We start from the raw sequence: 20,117 nt of genomic DNA, 5'->3' as shown, positions 1-20,117 counted from the left end.
ATATGTTTTTATATACTACGCATAAAATTTGGTTGTTGAGACAAACGTATTAGTGTATATTGTTTCTATGAGGTGATTTGAAAAATTTGATTTTCTAGTTGTGTGTAGTGCTTACATGTATTTCTTGTATCTATAGATTAATGTGTGTCGATTCTGTCCAAAGTTATTACAACTGACACATTTGTAACACATTTAGCCATCTCACACAATCCAAATATCCAGCTTTTTTTAATGTATATTGTATTGTCTAATATATAAGCCTTTATCAGCTTACAATACACTGCAGAATATGATATAATAAAATATCTGGCACAAGTTAATGACTATTAACCACACTTTCTACATAAAATACAAAATAGAATCAAAAACACATCTACTAGCTGAAAGTAAATCACACAAATGTACATCATAACAAGATACCCAAGATCAAATAGAATACTAATAAAAATGCATGTGATAGCAATTCAAAAGTTTGCAAATTATCTCCTGCAATTCTGAGGGATTGGCATACTATTTGCAACAAAATATTCAGTTCAATGAAGAAGGCATCAGGAAACTACTTTATCTTGTATGCTTGGCATGAGATATTATCATTCTTGGGAATGGGTATTCCATTTTTGTGAATGATTGATGTCTCTTGTCAGGTTACAAAAGATTTTACCCATACTAAATGACATACTGCCATATCCAGCATGTGTGCATGTTGACACCCGACTACTGTCAGAAATGTAACAGATTGCAATATGAGGTGAAATTCATTGGATGAAAGGAACTTTTGTAGTGTCATAACACAAAAGAAACTGATATTTTGACCTTCCTAATTATGATATAAAAAAGTAAAACATATTTCAAATAATTTATGTAAAGCTAACATTAAATTCTCAATATTAGAGAATAATTACTTACAAGAAATACACCCAACCACAAAAGATTACACAATTTTATAATTTCAAATATTATATTTCAAATCTATTCACTGAAAGAAAATATGTTTTTTGTGTTATGACATTCTCATTGGTGTGTTCACTTCGTTATATGTGTTCAGAAGAAAATAAACCACTGGTGATAGTTAAATGAATTTTATTATAAAATAAACTTAACAAAATTATATAAAATAAGTGCAATATAAAAAAACACATTTATATTTTAATATATCAATAAATTAATAAAGAATATAAAGATATTTTATCTTAATACTTTAACAAAATAAAGCTTATATATTATATTTTTTAAATATTAATATGAAAAACAATTTAAAAAATTAAAAAGTACTGGTAGTGCAGTACTTACACCATAACCTTTGACAATTTGGAATAATGTGTTTTAAAGCTACAGTTTGCAGTGACTAAACCTACTTTCTATGGGCCCCCATTACAAAAAAATTATATTAATTCTAAAAAAAGAAAACCAATTGTCCATTCATCTGCTAACTAACCTACTTTACTTATTTTATGGGTACAATGCACAAGCACGACAAATTGTACCTTAAAAAATTCATCTTCATTATTAAATTTTATATCATAATGATATAACAACAGAATAACATTCACATGGAATAAAATAAATGAAATGTAATTAATTTTTTTTCAGTTATGGAATCATTATAATACTGCAAATTGTAAACATTGAAGTTTAATAAAATGAATCCATTGCTAAGTATTTTGCAACAGTTTCTTTTCTATGAATTTTTGTTTATTCAGGCAGTTAAGGTTATTAATAATCGTTTGAATTCTGCTCCACAGTCATTCTGAAAAATACATATAATCATTAAAATTTTATATATATATATATTTTTTTCTTGTTTTGAAAAAGAAGAAAAACAATAAAAATTAACAACATATATTATACATTATATCTGTACAGTAAATAAATGTATGCTCAAATTTATATTTACACAGCTTCTATTAATTTTATAAAATAAACAATTTTTATTAAAACAGCAGTATGCAGCATGCATAGAAAATTAAGCAGTACTAGAAATGAAATTTGAAAAAAATATTTCAGTGCTCTCAACTGCACTGATTAACAGTAGTTTAACCAAGACTTATTTTATTCTAATAACTGTTCTTTTTTTTAAATAAAAATTAAAACACTTTTCATATTCCAAATAAAATGACTAACAGAAAAAATAAATTAATACATTATAATTAATGTGAAATAATTACAAATCATAAAAAAGAGTATAATTCATCACAAAAAGTTACTTTTAAAAATAGAGATAAAGAAGCATATCCTTGTAATAATCTTTTAACACATAATTCATGCATGGTTCATGCAGTAGCCACCATTTTGTTAGCATCTATGTTGTACAGAATTGTAGAGCGTAAGGGTGAAATACGCAGCTGTTTTTGGTACCAAGTATAGTCGCTTAAGAAGCCAACACCAGCAGTATCCTCAGGTAGTCACCAGAACAATCGTTCTGTACAACAATAAAAAATTATTTTAAAATAATAATGTATCCCTGCAGTACAGATTAAAAATGTTGTATATATGTTACTATTAAAGTGTGTTATCCTATTATTTTATAGAATAATGTATAATTCCATGATGTAATCGACAATGTTTATTAAAAAAATAATGAACCGATTCTTTAATTCATATAACAATGTACAATTCTTTAGAACTTCTACATTCATCTTTTAGAGTTGTATACCACTTGAGGGTTTTATTTGGTAGAATAAATGATAATCAAATATGCCAAATAGTAATCTACATAATATACAGGAATTTCATTAAAATTGATTCACATTTATTGAAGTTATAATGGAAAAAGATAATCAAATAATCACACTTAATATCACTAAGAAAGATTTAAAAAGAAACCAAATTTATAAAACAGTTAAAGATTGAAAATTATTTATTTTAATGGAGTTGTTATTTCTCTATAAAAATAACAAATTTCAGAATTTAATAGTAACATATAAAAATTTATTTAAAATATGAGACCATTAGTAATAAAAATCACAAAATAAGTATAATAGAACAATTGATGGCATGAACAGCAAGCTAAACTGATAAATTTTTTTTTTTGCTGTCTCACACACAACAAATACAGTACAGAGTACACAAAACTCTCACAATATTTGGAGAAAGAGTAAGACAAATAGTAATAGATCATTAGTAATTTTAGATTTATGTAATTAATTACATTCAATGAATTTCACAGTAAACTTTGAAAATGTTTTCCTTCATTATTCTTTTTTTCAGGAACATGTTTTAGGAGTTTATTCCATCTTCTGTTCCTTTCCTTTATCTAGATGTTACATTTTTTATTTTCTTTTAAATTTATTAACTGTTATTGCAAATCAACTGTTATTGTGAGATTAATTGATATAGAATGGTTGTATGATTTTTTGTGACTCATTTTAAGGATTGTGATTAGAAATTGAATCATTTAATGTGTAAGATTGTTTGAATTTTATTTTATTTTTTTAGTTAATTAGATATTGTAACGCCTAGGCTAGACTACATAAACTATCAATCGAAGTCTTACTGTAGACCAGCTTCAGGCTGTTCCAAATAACAACCAATCAACAAAAAGCAGCTGCAAAGTGGTAAATATAAACAACACACAGATAACAGAAAGCGTGGACCATTAAATTGTTCCAAAAAAGATCCACAGAAGTCATCACGTAGGAAGTTGATAAGAGATGAGATCATAGAAAATATGAGTCCTCAGGGAGTAGTAGTGATTGTGATATTACAGTCTCCATTATGGTCAATCTACCATGGCAAATAGTATCAGTATTACCAGTACTGGTACTAACACAATTCCTGAAAATGACATATCTCTTTCAAATCAATTTGATCATCTACCAATGGAGGAGACCAACAGTACCGTTCACAAAAGGAAGAAGTTAAACCTCCTCCAATAGTATTACATGGTATTATGAAGCTATGTGAGTTGTTGAAATCGATGGTGGATAAGACAGAATACAATGTAAGCATAATAAACAATAAACAACTTCAATTGCAATCGACAGATATTGAGAGCTGTAAGAAAATAATTTATGTGGTTTGTGAAAATAAACTAATAGGACATACCTTCACAAGACGTGATGAGAGGGCATTTTGGGTGGTGAAGAATCTTCACCTTCTGATCCCACTTACAGTTATACAGGAGAAGATTGAAAGTCAAGGGCACAAAGTTTGGAGCATCGTAAACGCTCGCCACTGAGTAAAAAAAGTATCTGGCCACTTTTTCAGTATTTATTATAGATTGTGGAGTGTGCAGATTATCATTTGCCAATTGCTAGGGGTGCTCACCTCAATTTGTACTGATGAATATGTAGTGAGTAGCTCTTCAATTGGTTTTCATATAACCGTCTTCTAAGTGGCTTTTTAAATTCAGGATTAACAACAAGTTTTGTCGAAGTGGATAATACCTTTTGAACCACACACTTTTAGATGTCATTTTACCATTAATAACAAAAACGTTTTTCTAACATTTTAAACCCTCTTCACATTTTTTAACATTTTATATTTTTTGAAAGTCTGACTTTCCTCAAACAGACTATATATGGACTTTTGCAAGAAACTTAGTAACCCATGTTTTGTAACTTTCCCATTAAAAATATTAGTTTTGTAGAAACAAAACTTGATATCAAGAGAATAAATTAAATCCATATTTATTTAACGGTGATTTTGGTTTAACTAAACAACTGTTTACTTTCCCACTTTACTCTCAAGATTAGTATCTATTTATGTCAGAAAAATATGTTAGTAGAATGATTTGAAATTGATGCGTACTAGTGTCAATTATTAATATTAAATGCAATGGTAAATTCCCTAACTGAATTAGATAATGCTTGTGATTGCATGCTGAAGCAAAGAAGAAATTTTAGAAAAGTGTAGCCATTTATTTATTTTATCAAGCCAGAAAATATTGAAATTTTGATGATTGTTTTTATAAAATTAAAAAAAATATAATTAACTTATTATTGTATAATATAATATCTAGATTATTGTATTTAATTTAAAGAAATACATAACTGAAAATTAATTATTTAAGTAATAGTTAATTTTAAATAAAAAAGTTAAAAAATTACCTTCTAAAAGTTTATCTTTACACAATGTGACACAAAATTAATTTTACCCTAATAACATTATTAATATTAATTAATAATTCCTACAAACACTGACTACATAATTTCTTAATTTATAACAAAACTGAGTTATTTTACATAGTTTCTCAGAACTTTAATGAAATATACAGCAACATAATGAAGCTTATCGAGTGAATAAAGATTTGTAATGCTTATAAGATATAAAAGGAATCTTCAGCAAGAACAAATTACTGAATCTAACTAATCTTTTAGAACCTTGTCATATAAAAACTTAACCTGAAAACAAATTAAGGATAATAATCATTCACTACTTTTATAGCAAACACTTAGTGACCTTGTGTCCTTAGAGTAGGAGGCATCTAATATAACACTATCATTATAATGGGTTGATGTATGTTATCTCTACAAAATGTACATTAGCATGTATTTTTAAAAAAGTAATAAATAATGAAAAGTAAGACAAAATTTGGTACTTACAGCAATACGTTCTTCAACAGGTGAACCATACAATTTATAATATTCTTCCTTGATATCTCCAAGATCAATTTCTGATCTTCCAACAATTATTCTTGTTAGTGTTTTATCAGAAGTACCAATGCCACTCATAGCCTCTTCTAATCTTTCAGCAAAGTACTTAGCCTTATTTTTGACACTTTTTACTATGAAAAAAAAAAGTATAAAATAAGATAAAATTATATGGAAATTTCTGAAATTAAAAGAAAAAAATTATTTTATTGAACTTTAAACAAATTAAAAACAATTTTAATCATTCTGTAGTTTAATTTTAGTCATTTGAAAAGTTATAATAAATGATGTAGTAATCACTAAACAAAGAGTGATATGTTGGTAAACTTGATATCAGTCAGTATCATTACATTCTTATGAAGTTTGTTAATCTTCTGAATCGTTCATCACATCAAAAAAGTGGTAGACATATTTATTGAAAACAATTTTGTTACATTTAATACAGTGTTCAGTGTTTAGTACAGTGTACAGTGTACAGAAGTTGCTGTACACTGGAATTATGGAAGTGTAATGACAGAACGATTTTAATTATTATTTTGTAATTTTATTTCATTATTTTATAGAAATGGATATTACAATAACTGGAATAGTTTTTATTCCATTTTATTTATAAAATGACCTCTTCCAACATCAATAAAACACTGCACACGTTTCAATTTATTTTCAAACACTCTACCCAGCTGCTGATGTATTGAAATGTCTCGTACATATGTCATTGCACTTTTAGTTCATCAATCTTGCATGGTCTGTTGCAATACACTGACTGTTTTGCTGTCCTCCATAGAAAATAATCTGGGGAATCAGATCAGGTGATTGTGCAGGCCACAAACCTCTCAAAATAATTCATTCACCAAAGACATTTCATAAAAATGTCATTGACCTGTTAGCTCCATGCACTGTGGCGCCATCTTGTTGGAAACAACCATGAACTTCTGTTAGCTGACTAATGAAATTTGTTAAAATAACACAATAATGATCGCTACTAACTGTATTTTCAAAAAAGATTGGATCCAAATGGGCATTCTGCTCATACTGACCCAGACTCCAATTTTACTTCATGTAAAAATTGTTCGTGTAATTCATAGGTGTTTGGTGTCAACAACAGACATGCATTTTGTGAATTAATGTATTCTCCCAGATGAAACCATGCTTCATCTGTAAAAAACGTAATATTGAGGATACCTACAGAATTTTGATCAATAAAATGTTTAAACCAATGACAATGATTCAGCTTTTTGGTATGATCTGTAGGGTTTCAGTTCTTGAACTCACATTACTCTGCAGGGGAAAAGTTTCAGTTCTTTTCTTATAGTTTTATGTGAGGTGGCAAGTCTGATTTCTTGCTATTGTGCTAATTTAAGTATTGATTTTGATGGACATTTGGCCATAACATCTTATATTACTGAGCAACACCCAACGAATCCACAGGACAATTAACCTAACGCCAAAAGAACAGAATGTCACATAATTCTAAAGCATACTGTACTGCAACGTTCCAAACACTATGTATTTATGTAATTTTTTTTCTTCTAAAATGAAGTGGCACAAAATTATTGGTAAAACGTCAGTATTCATATGTTGTTAGAGGTTTTGTTGTTCAAGTTTTCTTAATTTATACATCATCATCATTCAAAAAATAAAGGGTTTTTCATAAAACAGTTTTTTCTCTGTAACTATTATTTTTTTCTAAAAATCAAAGAAGATTAATGTTTTTAACAAAGTATCAAATTGTCACCTTATAATAACATCTAAAAACCTATATATTGAAAAAAAAAATTGAATGTGATAATACAAAATAAAATTCATTATTTCTACTAAATGTTTTCTAGAGACCATACACCTCTTACAGAATGTGATGATTCAAAACTTGCCTACATAAGAAATTTCCAATATCTGAAAGAGCTAAATAATCTAAAGCAGTCTGCTGAGTGCAAGAAGTTAAAAACATAAAACGATAATTTCATTTCAATGTATGTGGCTGAGAAATGATGAAACAAGTTCTTGTTGTCTGAGCCCACAAATTAATAGTTGTAACCATGATTGCCACTATATCTTAGGGTAGCTTTTTTTTGAAAGGAGAATAACTTGTAAATATTTTTGAAGACAAGGATGCAATTTATGTGAAAATCTTTAATTTCCCCTACAACATATCCACAAAATATGCCATTTACTTCTGCCATCCATGACTACAACTATTTTAAATATTTCAATATTTATAGGATGATATAAAAGCTATCAAATTAATATTCTGGATCTGGTTTCACTCAGAAAATGAAGTGATGCTCATAATAAAAAACATTTTCTTTGTGATTCTGTGACTTAAAACTACTCAGATGGTGTTTAATCAAATACCCACCTAAATATGTTAAGCAGCACTTGAATATATCAAATTATAAAAACAGAGAGAGGCAAATTATATTTTATATAAAGCACTATGCTGTTTGTATTTCATATGCAGTCTGCTGGTCTACCATCTGCAGTTAAATATAATTTTTAGCTATTACTTCTAAGGTGGCTGAATTTCTTATTCATCCAGAACTAACAGCAACAAACCCACCAACAAGAAAAATTTTGATATAAAAAACAGATGAAAAATGCTACTAGCTGAAAATCAAAGCCAGGACTAACTGTTTAAGAATCCACTATTTTCATAGTAGCATTAATACTAGTCAACCACAAAAAGAGCCGTCAATCATATTTACTTCTAGCTTTCCAATAATTAACACAACTACAGTATTAGAGTATAATATTTTACATGATTTTTTGAATTAATAAATTCATTGATTTTTTAAAAATTAAATGATTTTTACAAATGCAACACATCATCATTTTGTAAGTAATGTATTTTAAGCAAACATATTAATATTCTTTTTTTACCAATTGCAAGATATCCATGTTCAAGACTTCCTTCCAGTTCAGATTTTACAGTATCTTCAATATCGTTACCAGTTTTATTTTGATATTCAGCAAAAACTTGTCTTAGATGTGCATAAGATGATGTACAGAGAATAGCATTGAATGTAGATTCATCTGTACCCCACTGAGCTTCACCTGAATGGATAGAAAAAAAATAGAATTATTTATTTTTGTTGAATAGAAATAAATATATAATAATTTTTCTAAAGTCAATATCCACATTCCTCTGTACTAATATACAAATTATAAACCTAACTGATCCACCCAAGTACAGAAATATACATTAAATAAGATGACACTTACTTTTATTTCATATTTTACAAAAACGTTCATGGAAACCCACATCTTCAGTTGTATATATTATACTTTAAACTGTTCGTATCAAACTACATTCCACACTTAAATACATTCAAATTATCAAAAATATTATTTTTTTATTTTTTTAGAAATTAAAACTTTTTTTTCTAAATATACGTAAATATAGAAGTTAAAAATAAAAATATTAAATATTAAAAATTAAAAACTACATATATAAAATATGACGTCAAAGTTAATAAAAATTAAATAAATGAATGAATTAATGAATAACCAGAATTAACAGAAAAGCAACATATAACTTTGCCAACCAATGTTACAGTACAGTGTGGATTTGAATTAAATTAAACTGAACTACACAAATCAACCTCCATAGCACGAATGGTAGCGTCTCAGCTTTTCATCCAAGCTCCCGGATTTGAATCCTGGTCAGGCATGGCATTTTCACATGCTACATATCATTCATCTCATCCTCTGAAGCAATATCTAATGGTGGTCCCAGAGGTTAAAAAAAAAATTGAACTATACATTATCATTATTTGAAACAGTGTTACCATCTCTGTACCCTTTATAAGTGTGTCATCTGCATACTCTGTAAGTTGGTCAATTTGAATTTCCTTTTATATCTATATATACAGAATTTCTCTAAAATGTCTAAACCTTTATTATTATTATTATTATTATATTTCTTGATTTCCAATATTTCCAAATTGGTTTGAATATCGGAAATAGAGTGTTTGTTGTTAATAAGGTGGTCAGAAACATTAAATAAACCCAATTTTCAATTTTTATAATGTCTAACATGTTCAAGAAATCTGGTTTTAAAAGATTTATTAGCTTTTCCTATATAAATGTGGTCACAATCGTATTTTATTTTATAAATACTGAAATTATAAAATATTTTATAAATTACTGAAATTTGTAAGGCGTTATGTAATGGGTAAAACTGATGGTTTCTTAAGTTTTGTAACCTGAAAAATCAAATAAAACAGGTCTCAAAACTGTCTCCTGTAGTTTTCATGATATGAAATGTAAAACAGAAAAATTTGGTGACATAAAACATGTTTTTTTAGGTTTAACTACAATAACTTTGTTGTATGACTAATAAATGTGTAAATTTTAGTATTAAAACTTGTAGAGAATTAATTATAAGAAAACTGATCTAATAAAGTCAACAAGAAACAAACAAAAATTCAACTTTTATTCTTAAAACCAAAATGGAAAAAAATTATGAATTTGTAAAAATTAAAAACAGCTGTTTTTAGAAGAATAAATTTAGACCTTTGAAAACTTAGATTGGCAATATTAAACTGTAGGCTTCAAAATTAATTTTAATACAGTCACTGTTGTCATAAAATTTTGGTTTCTGTCACTGATTAACATGTAATTATTCTTCATTAATCTTCCCCATCACTTAGGCTTTTCTTGATCAGTCTTTTATAAATTAGCTCATCTTAGATTACTTCATGTGTGTAAGGCAATACATAGGACATTTTATCACATGAAACTTTACCAATAATTTTGAAAAACCTATGTACTTAATAGTGTACAAAGGAGGTTTTAAATATATGTTAACAAATTCTCTGAAATCTCTTATGTAACAGCAACATATAACAAATTTTCTGAACAAACAATAAGAAACCTTGCACTTTGGAGTTTTTCAAAATTATTTTATTAATTTTTAAACATGGCAAATCTCACCAAATACTAAAGAAAGACCAAAACAATTGAAAGAAATAAAAACCCCATTCTAGAGAAAAGTGGCACTAGAGGTTTTGCCTGCCAATGATCTCTTTCTCTCTCTCTCTCACACACACACACACACACACACACACACACACACACACACACACACACACACACACACACACACACACACACCCCTCATATGTGTTATTTTTTCTTCAGTGTTCAATTAAAATATTCTTTTAACAAGTCTTTTCTTATAAGTACAAATTTATATTTAAATATTTATAACTCATTTATGTTTGTTAAAATATTAATCTCCCATTAAATTTAATCTAACATGAAATTTTAAAACAGTTTTATGTTAAAGCCAAAAATATATAAAATCTATTACAATAAAATAAATATTTTATAATTTTCTTTGATAAATAAATTCTTAATCATTTTATAGCTGAATTTATTTTATGAATCCAGGGGTTGTTTGATAATGTATATATGTGTAATAAATTAATATTAAAAAACTATTATATTTATTTTTACAAACCTGCAGCGATTAGAGCATCAGCATCTTCAGCAGCTTTACCTGGATCTGCAGGGGTTTCATCACGATTAGCCTGTAAACAACAAAAAATTTAATGTTACAGTGACATATTATTAAAAATTATACATGTATACTTTTGGAATCAAATTGGCAAAAACATGTTGGCAGAACACTTTCTGAGATTTTTCTGAAGATAATTTAGATTTAAAAATTTTTTTTATGATTTAATTCTTTAGTCCTAAACCATCAAGGAAGGAGAACATAACTTAACATAAATGTGATTTGAGGATAAGAAATGACCACGGATAAGGAGAAAAATACCATAGCATGGTACGAGAAGCACTCAAAAGTTATCTACCCAGAGGTGTAGCGAGTTATGTATCGAGTTGTGTTTGATACCTATACATAGTTCATAATATGTTTTTGCTATGACCTAATTGTGATTGAATCTCTTTTACAAGTGTTGATGCAGTAGTCAACACCTACTGCATACTGCATCAACACCTCAAGTTACACAAATTAGTAATCCGGCTATGGCAATGAATTTGCAGATATTGGAGTTGATCAATCATAAAGTTTCTCATCAAAGAAGGGAAATGTCTGAAGGACATCCATAGTAAGTTGGTGACTGTGTATGGTGATAATGTGCCTTCACAATACTAAGTGAAATTCTGGTCCAAACAATTTAAGTGAGGCAGGGAATCCATCGAAGATGATCCCTGCAGCAGAAGACCTGTGGAAGCAACCACACCTGACATCTGGCAGAAAGAGTACAGACTGGTTATGGAAGACAGGCGTGTTAGGAATGCAATACTTACTACAGAATCTGTGGTATCCAAAGGAACCATTATAACAGTACTTCATGCCCATTTATATATGACAAAAGTCAGTACCCGATGGGTCCCAAGAAACCTCACACCATATCAGAAGCAATGTTGTGCACAGTTGAGTACAGAGAACTTGCAGTTGTGTGAAAAAAATCCTACGTATTTTTGCAGCAGGTGGGTGACTAGTGATGAAACATGGGTCCATTACTGGGATCCTGAGACCAAACAAGGTCCATGCAGAGGAAACATAAAGGATCCCCAACACCCAAAAAATTCAAGACCCAGCCATCGACTGGAAAGACCATGGCCAAGATTTTTTGGGATATTGAGGGAATTTTGCTGATTGAATACCAGGAGCACAAGCAGACTTTCACTGGTAATGTTTACGCTGAGCATCTTCAGAAGCTATGGGCAGCAATAAAGGAAAAATGGTAAAAGAAGCTAACCAAAGGTGTCTTGCTTTGCATGACAATGCTCCAGTCCACTCATCACAAGTTGCAAAACAAATTTTGAGGGAATGTAGATTTCAAGAACTTCATCCCCTCCTTACAGCCCGAACCATAATGTTTCAAAAAATAATAATTGTTTCAAATCAAGCAAAAAAACTGCATTAGAAAAGACAGATTATGGAATAATTAAACTACTTTAAATTTTAAAAAATGCTGTGTTAATTTATTTATCATGAGAAGATTGTGAATTTGTTTAAATTACCAACTTTTTAAATACAAATTAAACTAAATTTATTGACATATTAGTTTGTAAAACTTTGCAGTTTTAAAAAATGTACATTTAACGAATTTAGTAATCTTTTGTTAAAAATATTAATAATTCCCATCACTACCATTGTGGAAGAAAAATAGCAAATTATACTTATATCAGAATCATATAAACAGGTTTAGTCACCAAAGTATCAGTTACTTTGATTTTCCACCTAGTAGTATAAAGCTTCCTTAATAGCTCTATACACATTTATATGTTTATGTGTCTAGACCATTCATTCTCAAAGAGGGCAATAACGTCCCCTTGTGGGCTCTGGAAGCCTTCAGGAGAGTGGTAGAAGGCCCACAGAAATTGGGGGCATTCAGGCGGCTTAGGAACGTGATGGCTGATTAAAAGAAAAAGGTAAAAATTATGTTTTCCTGATATTTCAAACTAAAATGTAAAGTAAAACAAGTTTCAACTCAGAAATAGGATATGCCACGCTTAAAATCAGTAATTGCAATTATTATTTTTAACAGATGGTAAGTTTAAAAATTTTTGGGGCATTAGAAAATTGTTGATTCTCAATGTGGGTGGTGGGCGAAAAAGTTTGAGAATCAATGTTCTAGACACTTGTTTACAGATTCATTTAGACTGACCTGGCAAATTGAAACCAAAAGCCTCTTGAAATGTCCGGAAGTGTCACCTTTCAAATCATCTTCCAAATTACTATCATACACTGTTGAAACAAAAAAAAATAAAAAAATAAACAGGTAATTAATTTTTTATCTATTGCCAATCAACAGAATAAATTAATTAATTGAGATTATCATATCTCAAATAAGTCAACATCTTTTGTACAAACAAAACCAGCCAAAGCAAAAGAAAATATTGTTATTTTACAGTTAAGTAAGTAGAATTATAAAAAAGTAAAACTATTTTTACTTTTAAACAAACATAACTGAATGAAACAAACATAACTGATATATAAAATGTGCAGTGGGGGTAATATTTTTTGACCACCTCAAATCAAACAAGTAACATAGGTCAACAATACTGTTTTCACAGTTATAATCTTATATCTCAAGTCAAACAGATCACATTATAAATAATAAGTCTTCTCAGTCTTGTAACAAAAAGATCGAAAAATAACTTCATCTGAAACCTTGAAGTAAAACTACAACCACAGATTAATACTACAGATGTGTAGCATTTGTAAAATATTTTGATGCAAGTAAAATATTTCAATTATTTTTAAAATTTGTTTTGGTTTATTTTAAGAGGTTATCATTTTGTATAATTTTCACTACTATTTTCATTACTACTTACCAAGGAAACTCTCTTTGAAAGTAAATTTAAAAAACTATTCACTTTTTAAATAAATGGAGAATATTTATCCACAGTACTTTCTTGAAACTATTTTGCAGAACAATACAACTTAGACCAACAAAAATGTTGCAAAACAACTTAAAAAAAAAACTTTTGGAAGTATATTTCAAAATTTGTTTGAAAAATGAGCTGCTATTAACTTTTTTATCTAAAAATTTAAATGATATTTTATAATTTTAAAGCAAGTAAAAAAAATCAGTTGAACTTTTTGACAAGATTGCAACATGTTTCTTATTTAAAAAATCTGATATCTTAACACACCAATTTAAACAGTAGTACTAGTAAAGAATATCAGAAAAGTTTATTGAGAATTAAGTTTTTCATTCACATCATTCATTTCTATTCTTATATGCATTATTATGTATCACTAGTTGTAAATTACATTATTTAAGTTCTTACACTTTCTAGCTTATGTGTGAAGTTTTATCAGGGGTTTTCACATTCGCTCTGAAATTTTCCACCAACTTAGTTAGAAATGTTGTAAGTAATTGGGTAAAAATACCTACTTATTAAGTAGTATGTTTTCCACATACATCAAATACACACATATGTATTCAAATTATGCGAAAAACTAGTTCTTATAGGAAACTCTTACTAAAAACACAATGATAGAGGGTTTTCTCTTACAAAGGGAGTCAAGAGAATACAGAACTAACTTCACAAATTATCACACATATATGTAATTTTTGCATTATATACATCATATAATATATATATTATATATATATATATATATATATATATATATGTATATATATATATATATATATATATATATTAGACTTGTGAATCTACCACATTCATGATTTTTAAGAAAAAGTGATACCAGCTGACAAAGAGTTTTCCCCTATTTTTTTTAAAAACAGCTAACTATATTTTCATTGTTTTTTTATACAACCAATTAAAATAAATATAGTAAAAAGATTACTATTAGATAAAACAGTAAATTTTAAGAAATAATCCATTTTATTATTTTTTTATTAAGATCGAAATATTTTCAGCTTCAATTGGGTAACCTTCATCAGTTAGATTGATAAAGATTTTAGATTTTTAAGGTATATTCAAAAAAGAACAAAAACCAAATAATGTTTATAATAAACAGAAATATTTTATATTTTTTAATAAATATAAAATAATAATAAATTTCATTATTTTTAAAATATAATATCTTTTCCGCCTTACTGATGAAGACAAGCTTCTGAAAATGTTTCATATCATTTTTACAGCCTATCGTAGAAAAAAAATCTTCAAATTCCCAAAAACATTGTAATCTCATAACAAAAATTTCTTTGAAAATATTCAACAATGAATAGTTTTTTTCTGAAGTATTGCCTGGCTAAATTGAGTACATGCTTAAAAATATTACAATTTAAAAAAAAAAATCTTACATTTCTTGTATACTGCTGCAATAGTTTTTATTCCATAATTGCTTAAAGTGCAGAGTATTTCAACAAGTGCATCTTCATCAGTTCCTATACCAGATATGGCATCATGAAGTTCTTTGGCATAAAAATCAGGGAGTGGAGTCATTAAAGCAACAATGACATCTTCAAATTTACCTCCAAGTTCACTTTTTAATTCACTAACAAGGTCCTAAAAATATAAAAATATAGTATTTTATTTTAATCATAATACCACATATAATAATAATTTTTCTTTAATTAATTCATATTGTATACCAGAATCTCCAGATAATAGATAGTGCAGCTTTCTAGATTTAAGGTCTGTAAGCTGCTATTTTTCTATAATGAATTTACCTAAAACTGGTGACATACATGGATCACCAAACTTTGTAAAGATGCAAAGTGTAAAATAAAGGTCGTGTTACTAACATACACTTTAAAATATTTATACAAATAAGTCATAGTGCCTTTCATCTCGAAGGTTGTCAATTCCCGATCAGATGTGGCACTTCATAAATACTACAAAATCTCCATTCTATACTCCCATGCACAAACTTCAACTTATGTGTGAATTAATCAATAAATAACAAAAAAAAATTTGTTCCTAACATGATTCATACAGCAATTTATTTATAGGTGTCTGATAATAGTAATAAACTTAAGTGAGGTTTTAAGGGACTTGGAACCGTACAGTGAGTGCTCAATGGCAACAAAAGGAACGCTTTCCCAGAAAGCATTCTTTCAATAAGTATGAAATTTTGAAGCTTTTCTTCCTGTTCCTTCAGGTTCACTTTTAATTAAAAATTCACAGGATAAAGAACAGTCTTTATCCTGTGAATCTTTTTTTTTTATTTTGTGAGCTTTTTATCAAATTACTAAAAAAAATAATAATAAAAATAAGATTTACAAAAACAGATTATACAAATTTATGAACAAAAGGTACGCAGCAATTTCAGGGGATAATTTCTGTATTTTTTTTTTTAAATAACAAATTAGTTCACTAGTTCAAGGAAAATTTTCCTTGTGTAAAAAAATTATAAATTATATTATATAATATAATATAAATATTATATAATTATATTATAAATTATAGGTTTCAAGAAGAAATTCTAAAATATAAAAATAAAAAGTGTAAAATCAATTTATCCAGTACAAATGTTGATATCCTTAACAAATGTAAAAAACTGAAGTTAAAAAAAAATTATACTGGGGAACAAAAAATAATTTTTTTATCTCAGGAAGAAACATATGTGATTCTGATAGTATTTTTTCTCCTGAATTCAAATATAACATTGGTTTTTCCTCATCACGCAAGTTTTCCGAGAGACAGGCATTTATAATTTCAAACATTTTAATACTTTCTGCATACTTTCTACAATATTCAAACATTTGACTCACCTAGAAAGTAAGAAATGATGATTTTCTGCTATATTTTGTCTGTGGAGCATCCCTCTTAATGGTCCAACAATAATTGGCCAGAATACTGGATTCCATTTGCCTTAATACCGCTTTTCCATAGCTGAAAGTGTTCCCCATGCTCATCATTCACTACACTAAGATTTTCTGGGAAGAAATCTAGGTGTGAGTGCAGGAAGTACTTTTAAGGACTTATTACAACCCAAATCTTTATATGTTATAAGATCGCTGACAATATCACGGTAATTCTTGGCCTTTCAATTTCCCAAAAAACTCTGACTAATATTTTTGAACACTTGCCAAGCTGCTTTCTTCAGTGGATTCAATAGTTCCTCAAACTTTTCACTATGCATTAGTGATCATACTATTAGACCCACAAACATTCCTTCTTTAATTTTTGCATCACTAATTTTAGGAAACTTCTGTTTTAACACATGAAACACATAGAACATGAAACCAGGAGTATTGTCCATTGCCTTGACAAAATTCTTCATTAATCCTAGTTTGATATGTAATGGAAGTAGATATACATTTTTAGGATTACACAATGAGTCATGTTTCACATTGTTCTGTTCAGGAACGAGTGATTCACATTTAGGCCATTCTTTTTTAACGAAATGTTTTTTTCTGTTCTTACTATTCATTCACACAAAAAAAAAATAACAGTACTTTGTGTAACTAAGCTGCAGACCAAGAATAGGTGCAATTACCTTCAAATCACCACAAATACTTCATTCATATACTGCATATTGAAGTTTTTCCAATGTAAATTTAGAGTTTTCATATGTTTCTTTCATACTAGCAGAGTGAGCCACAGGTACTGATGGAAATTTATTGCCATTATGCAGAAGCTCAGCTTTTAAACTAACTTTAGAGGAATCAATGAACAAGGGCCATTTTGTTGGGTTATGTTTATTACAAAGTGTCTCCATAAGAGAAGAAATATCATTATAAAACACTAAGCCATTTTCTTTAGAAAAAACAGTCTTTAAATTCAGAATGATAATTACGATAAGTACATATCTTTGTATCCTTTTGAAGAAGATTCCATCCTTTTAGCCGGGAAGCAAGCATTTCAGACTGTTTTTTGGATAACTTTAAATCTGATATGAGGTTGTTCAGATTTTATTGAGTCAGTAAATGAGGCTCAGATGAACTGCTTTGTTCCAAAATTGTATCACCAGAATCTTTCTTTTTCTTCCTTACTTCCGTCAGACTCAGCTCTCTTCATCTAATGTCACATGTTCTGGAGTCTTTGGTATGGGCAATTCCCCACAGGTGGAACTGGTCTCATTGCAGACTGCAAGTTAGGGTACACCACTGTATGTTTTGATTTTGACATATTCCCTTTAACATTTGTTAAACACAAATAACTCAGAAGAGTGATCTTTGGGTTCCCTCCAAATCATAAGGATAGTAAATGGCATGTGGCGTGTGTCATTTTTTCATGCAGTGAGAAGTCTAGAACATGATAAACAACAGATATGTGGGGCTCAGGCCACTGTTTGGTCCCCAACTTTACACCCAAAATAAAATTCATAACAATTTTTTACTAATGGAGTAAGGTTTTTCCTTTGGGACTTGAGCATCACTTCACCACATACATAACAAAAATTGTTAGGATGATTTAAACAAACTCTAAGCATTTTGTAACTAATAACTAATTACAAGAAATAAAGTTGTAAATATGTAATACACAATAATTCAGACACACAAAGCGCTCACAATGACGTGTTTACTGGTTCACTACTATCTCACAACTGGCATTGTTCTGATGAATGTATGCTACACTAGATCACATTTGTATGTGTCTATACACATCTGAACCTGCACAACAGTAGCACCATTACCCTTTGAGTTAGCTCATTTGGTTCCATCATATTTACAATGCTCTAGAAGCTTTTACTTGACAGTAATAGACATATGAACGAAAAAATGTTTTAAAATATTAAAAAAAATTAAAATAACAAAAAACTATGGGTTTTGGAGAAATTCTGAATACATATTTGAAAACAGGATAAAAAATGCATTACGTAAACCTATTGGTACTGTGTGACAAAAATCATGTTAACCAGTGTTATTAAAGAAATTAAAATTTACTAAAAATAATTTATTTTTTTATCAAAGTGAAATATATAAAAACTTTACCTATATCTGAGTTAGTTCTTGCTTTAAGTTAAGCTTCTTTAGACTGCCATACAACTATGAGTGCTGAATGTTGTAGTGCTACTGGATTTGGATGCAAGGGAATTATGTTTTGAAGGATCTTTTCCTTTGATGTTTTTGAAAAGAGTATGCAATTTAAGTTGAGTTTGTTATTTACAATAATGATTTTTTAAGTGTGTGAATTTTGAATTGCTCAAATGTATCTAGTTTACATTCATTAAGTATATGTACAATTTTTATGCTGTGGTTAATGTTTGTGAATACATGATCTGTTTCAGTTAATGGTCTGTGAAAGTCAATCCACAAATTATAGATATAAAGCATTTTAATATGTTCGTGTATTGTCATGGAAAGTTACATACAATTTGTCCTGTGCAGAAATTATTACAGTATAAGTGTGTATACTCTGTAAATACTTTGTTATCTTTTATTATGCTTAGTAACAAAATTACAGTTTGGTAACATCCAATGGTAATACAATACTTTGTATTCCAGATGACAGTCTCTGCAGATGATTAACAAGTAAGAACTAGTGTATTGTAAGTTATAATATTAATGCGCTACAAATGTAATTTAACTACAGTAAATTACAGCTTGATACATATGTTTTCAATTGCGGATTATTTTCTTGAATAAGTCAATTAATTTTTTTACATTTACCTGTATTACCATTCATTAATAACATAATGGTGATAGTTTGTAGTGTATCATATACCACCAATTCTAAATTATAAATCACAACAAACATAAGTTTAGTTCTTTACTTTAAATTTTTAATTATTTAAATTTTTTTTTAAACTTAAACATTTTTGGGTTTTCATACATGCATAATTTTCAAATACATTATCATCTGAAAATTAAAAAAAAGAAGTTATTTAACATTAGTAATCAAGAACAAAAACAATATTTCTTATTTGAAGTTTCTGGATCCCTTAAATAATAAACTGGAAAGAAGGAATTTAAATTCAGGTTGATGAGACAGTAGCTGCATTCCTTTGCATGACAATGGATTTGAAATAAAGTAGGTTAATCTTGGCCATTTCATATCTCTAAGTAGATATGCTCATAGAATCTTTGATCCAAGGGATATTTTAGTGTGTTGCATTAAACATTATGTATTTTACTTGTATTATTATAGTATTTGTTAAATATTGTTATAAAAAATAAA

General features: G+C 28.3%; 1 protein-coding gene across 2 annotated transcripts in view; it reads right to left on the bottom strand.

The window, feature by feature from the left end:
- Positions 1 to 1,063: 1,063 nt before the first annotated feature.
- LOC142325113 (annexin B9-like) overlaps positions 1,064 to 20,117 on the bottom strand; it is a 33,794-nt gene continuing 14,740 nt past the window's right edge. Inside the window, exons 3-9 of one of the 2 annotated variants that reach the window (XR_012756489.1) lie at positions 15,353 to 15,557; positions 13,235 to 13,314; positions 11,053 to 11,122; positions 8,469 to 8,642; positions 5,544 to 5,725; positions 2,205 to 2,419; positions 1,064 to 1,747 (exon numbers count right to left, since the gene is read on the bottom strand). Coding sequence is in view for 1 of the 2 variants with exons in the window: in XM_075366466.1 (XP_075222581.1) it covers positions 1,697 to 1,747; positions 5,544 to 5,725; positions 8,469 to 8,642; positions 11,053 to 11,122; positions 13,235 to 13,314; positions 15,353 to 15,557 (762 nt within the window). In the remaining variant the exon portion in view is untranslated. The remainder of the gene's footprint in view (positions 1,748 to 2,204; positions 2,420 to 5,543; positions 5,726 to 8,468; positions 8,643 to 11,052; positions 11,123 to 13,234; positions 13,315 to 15,352; positions 15,558 to 20,117) is intronic. The other variant, XM_075366466.1, reaches the window with a different exon arrangement.

This window comes from Lycorma delicatula, chromosome 5, assembly GCF_047948215.1.
Source record: "Lycorma delicatula isolate Av1 chromosome 5, ASM4794821v1, whole genome shotgun sequence".
NCBI classification, from domain to species: domain Eukaryota; kingdom Metazoa; phylum Arthropoda; class Insecta; order Hemiptera; family Fulgoridae; genus Lycorma; species Lycorma delicatula.
The sequence above is the reverse complement of the archived record's forward strand: the minus strand, read 5'-3'. Positions and strand labels throughout refer to the sequence as shown.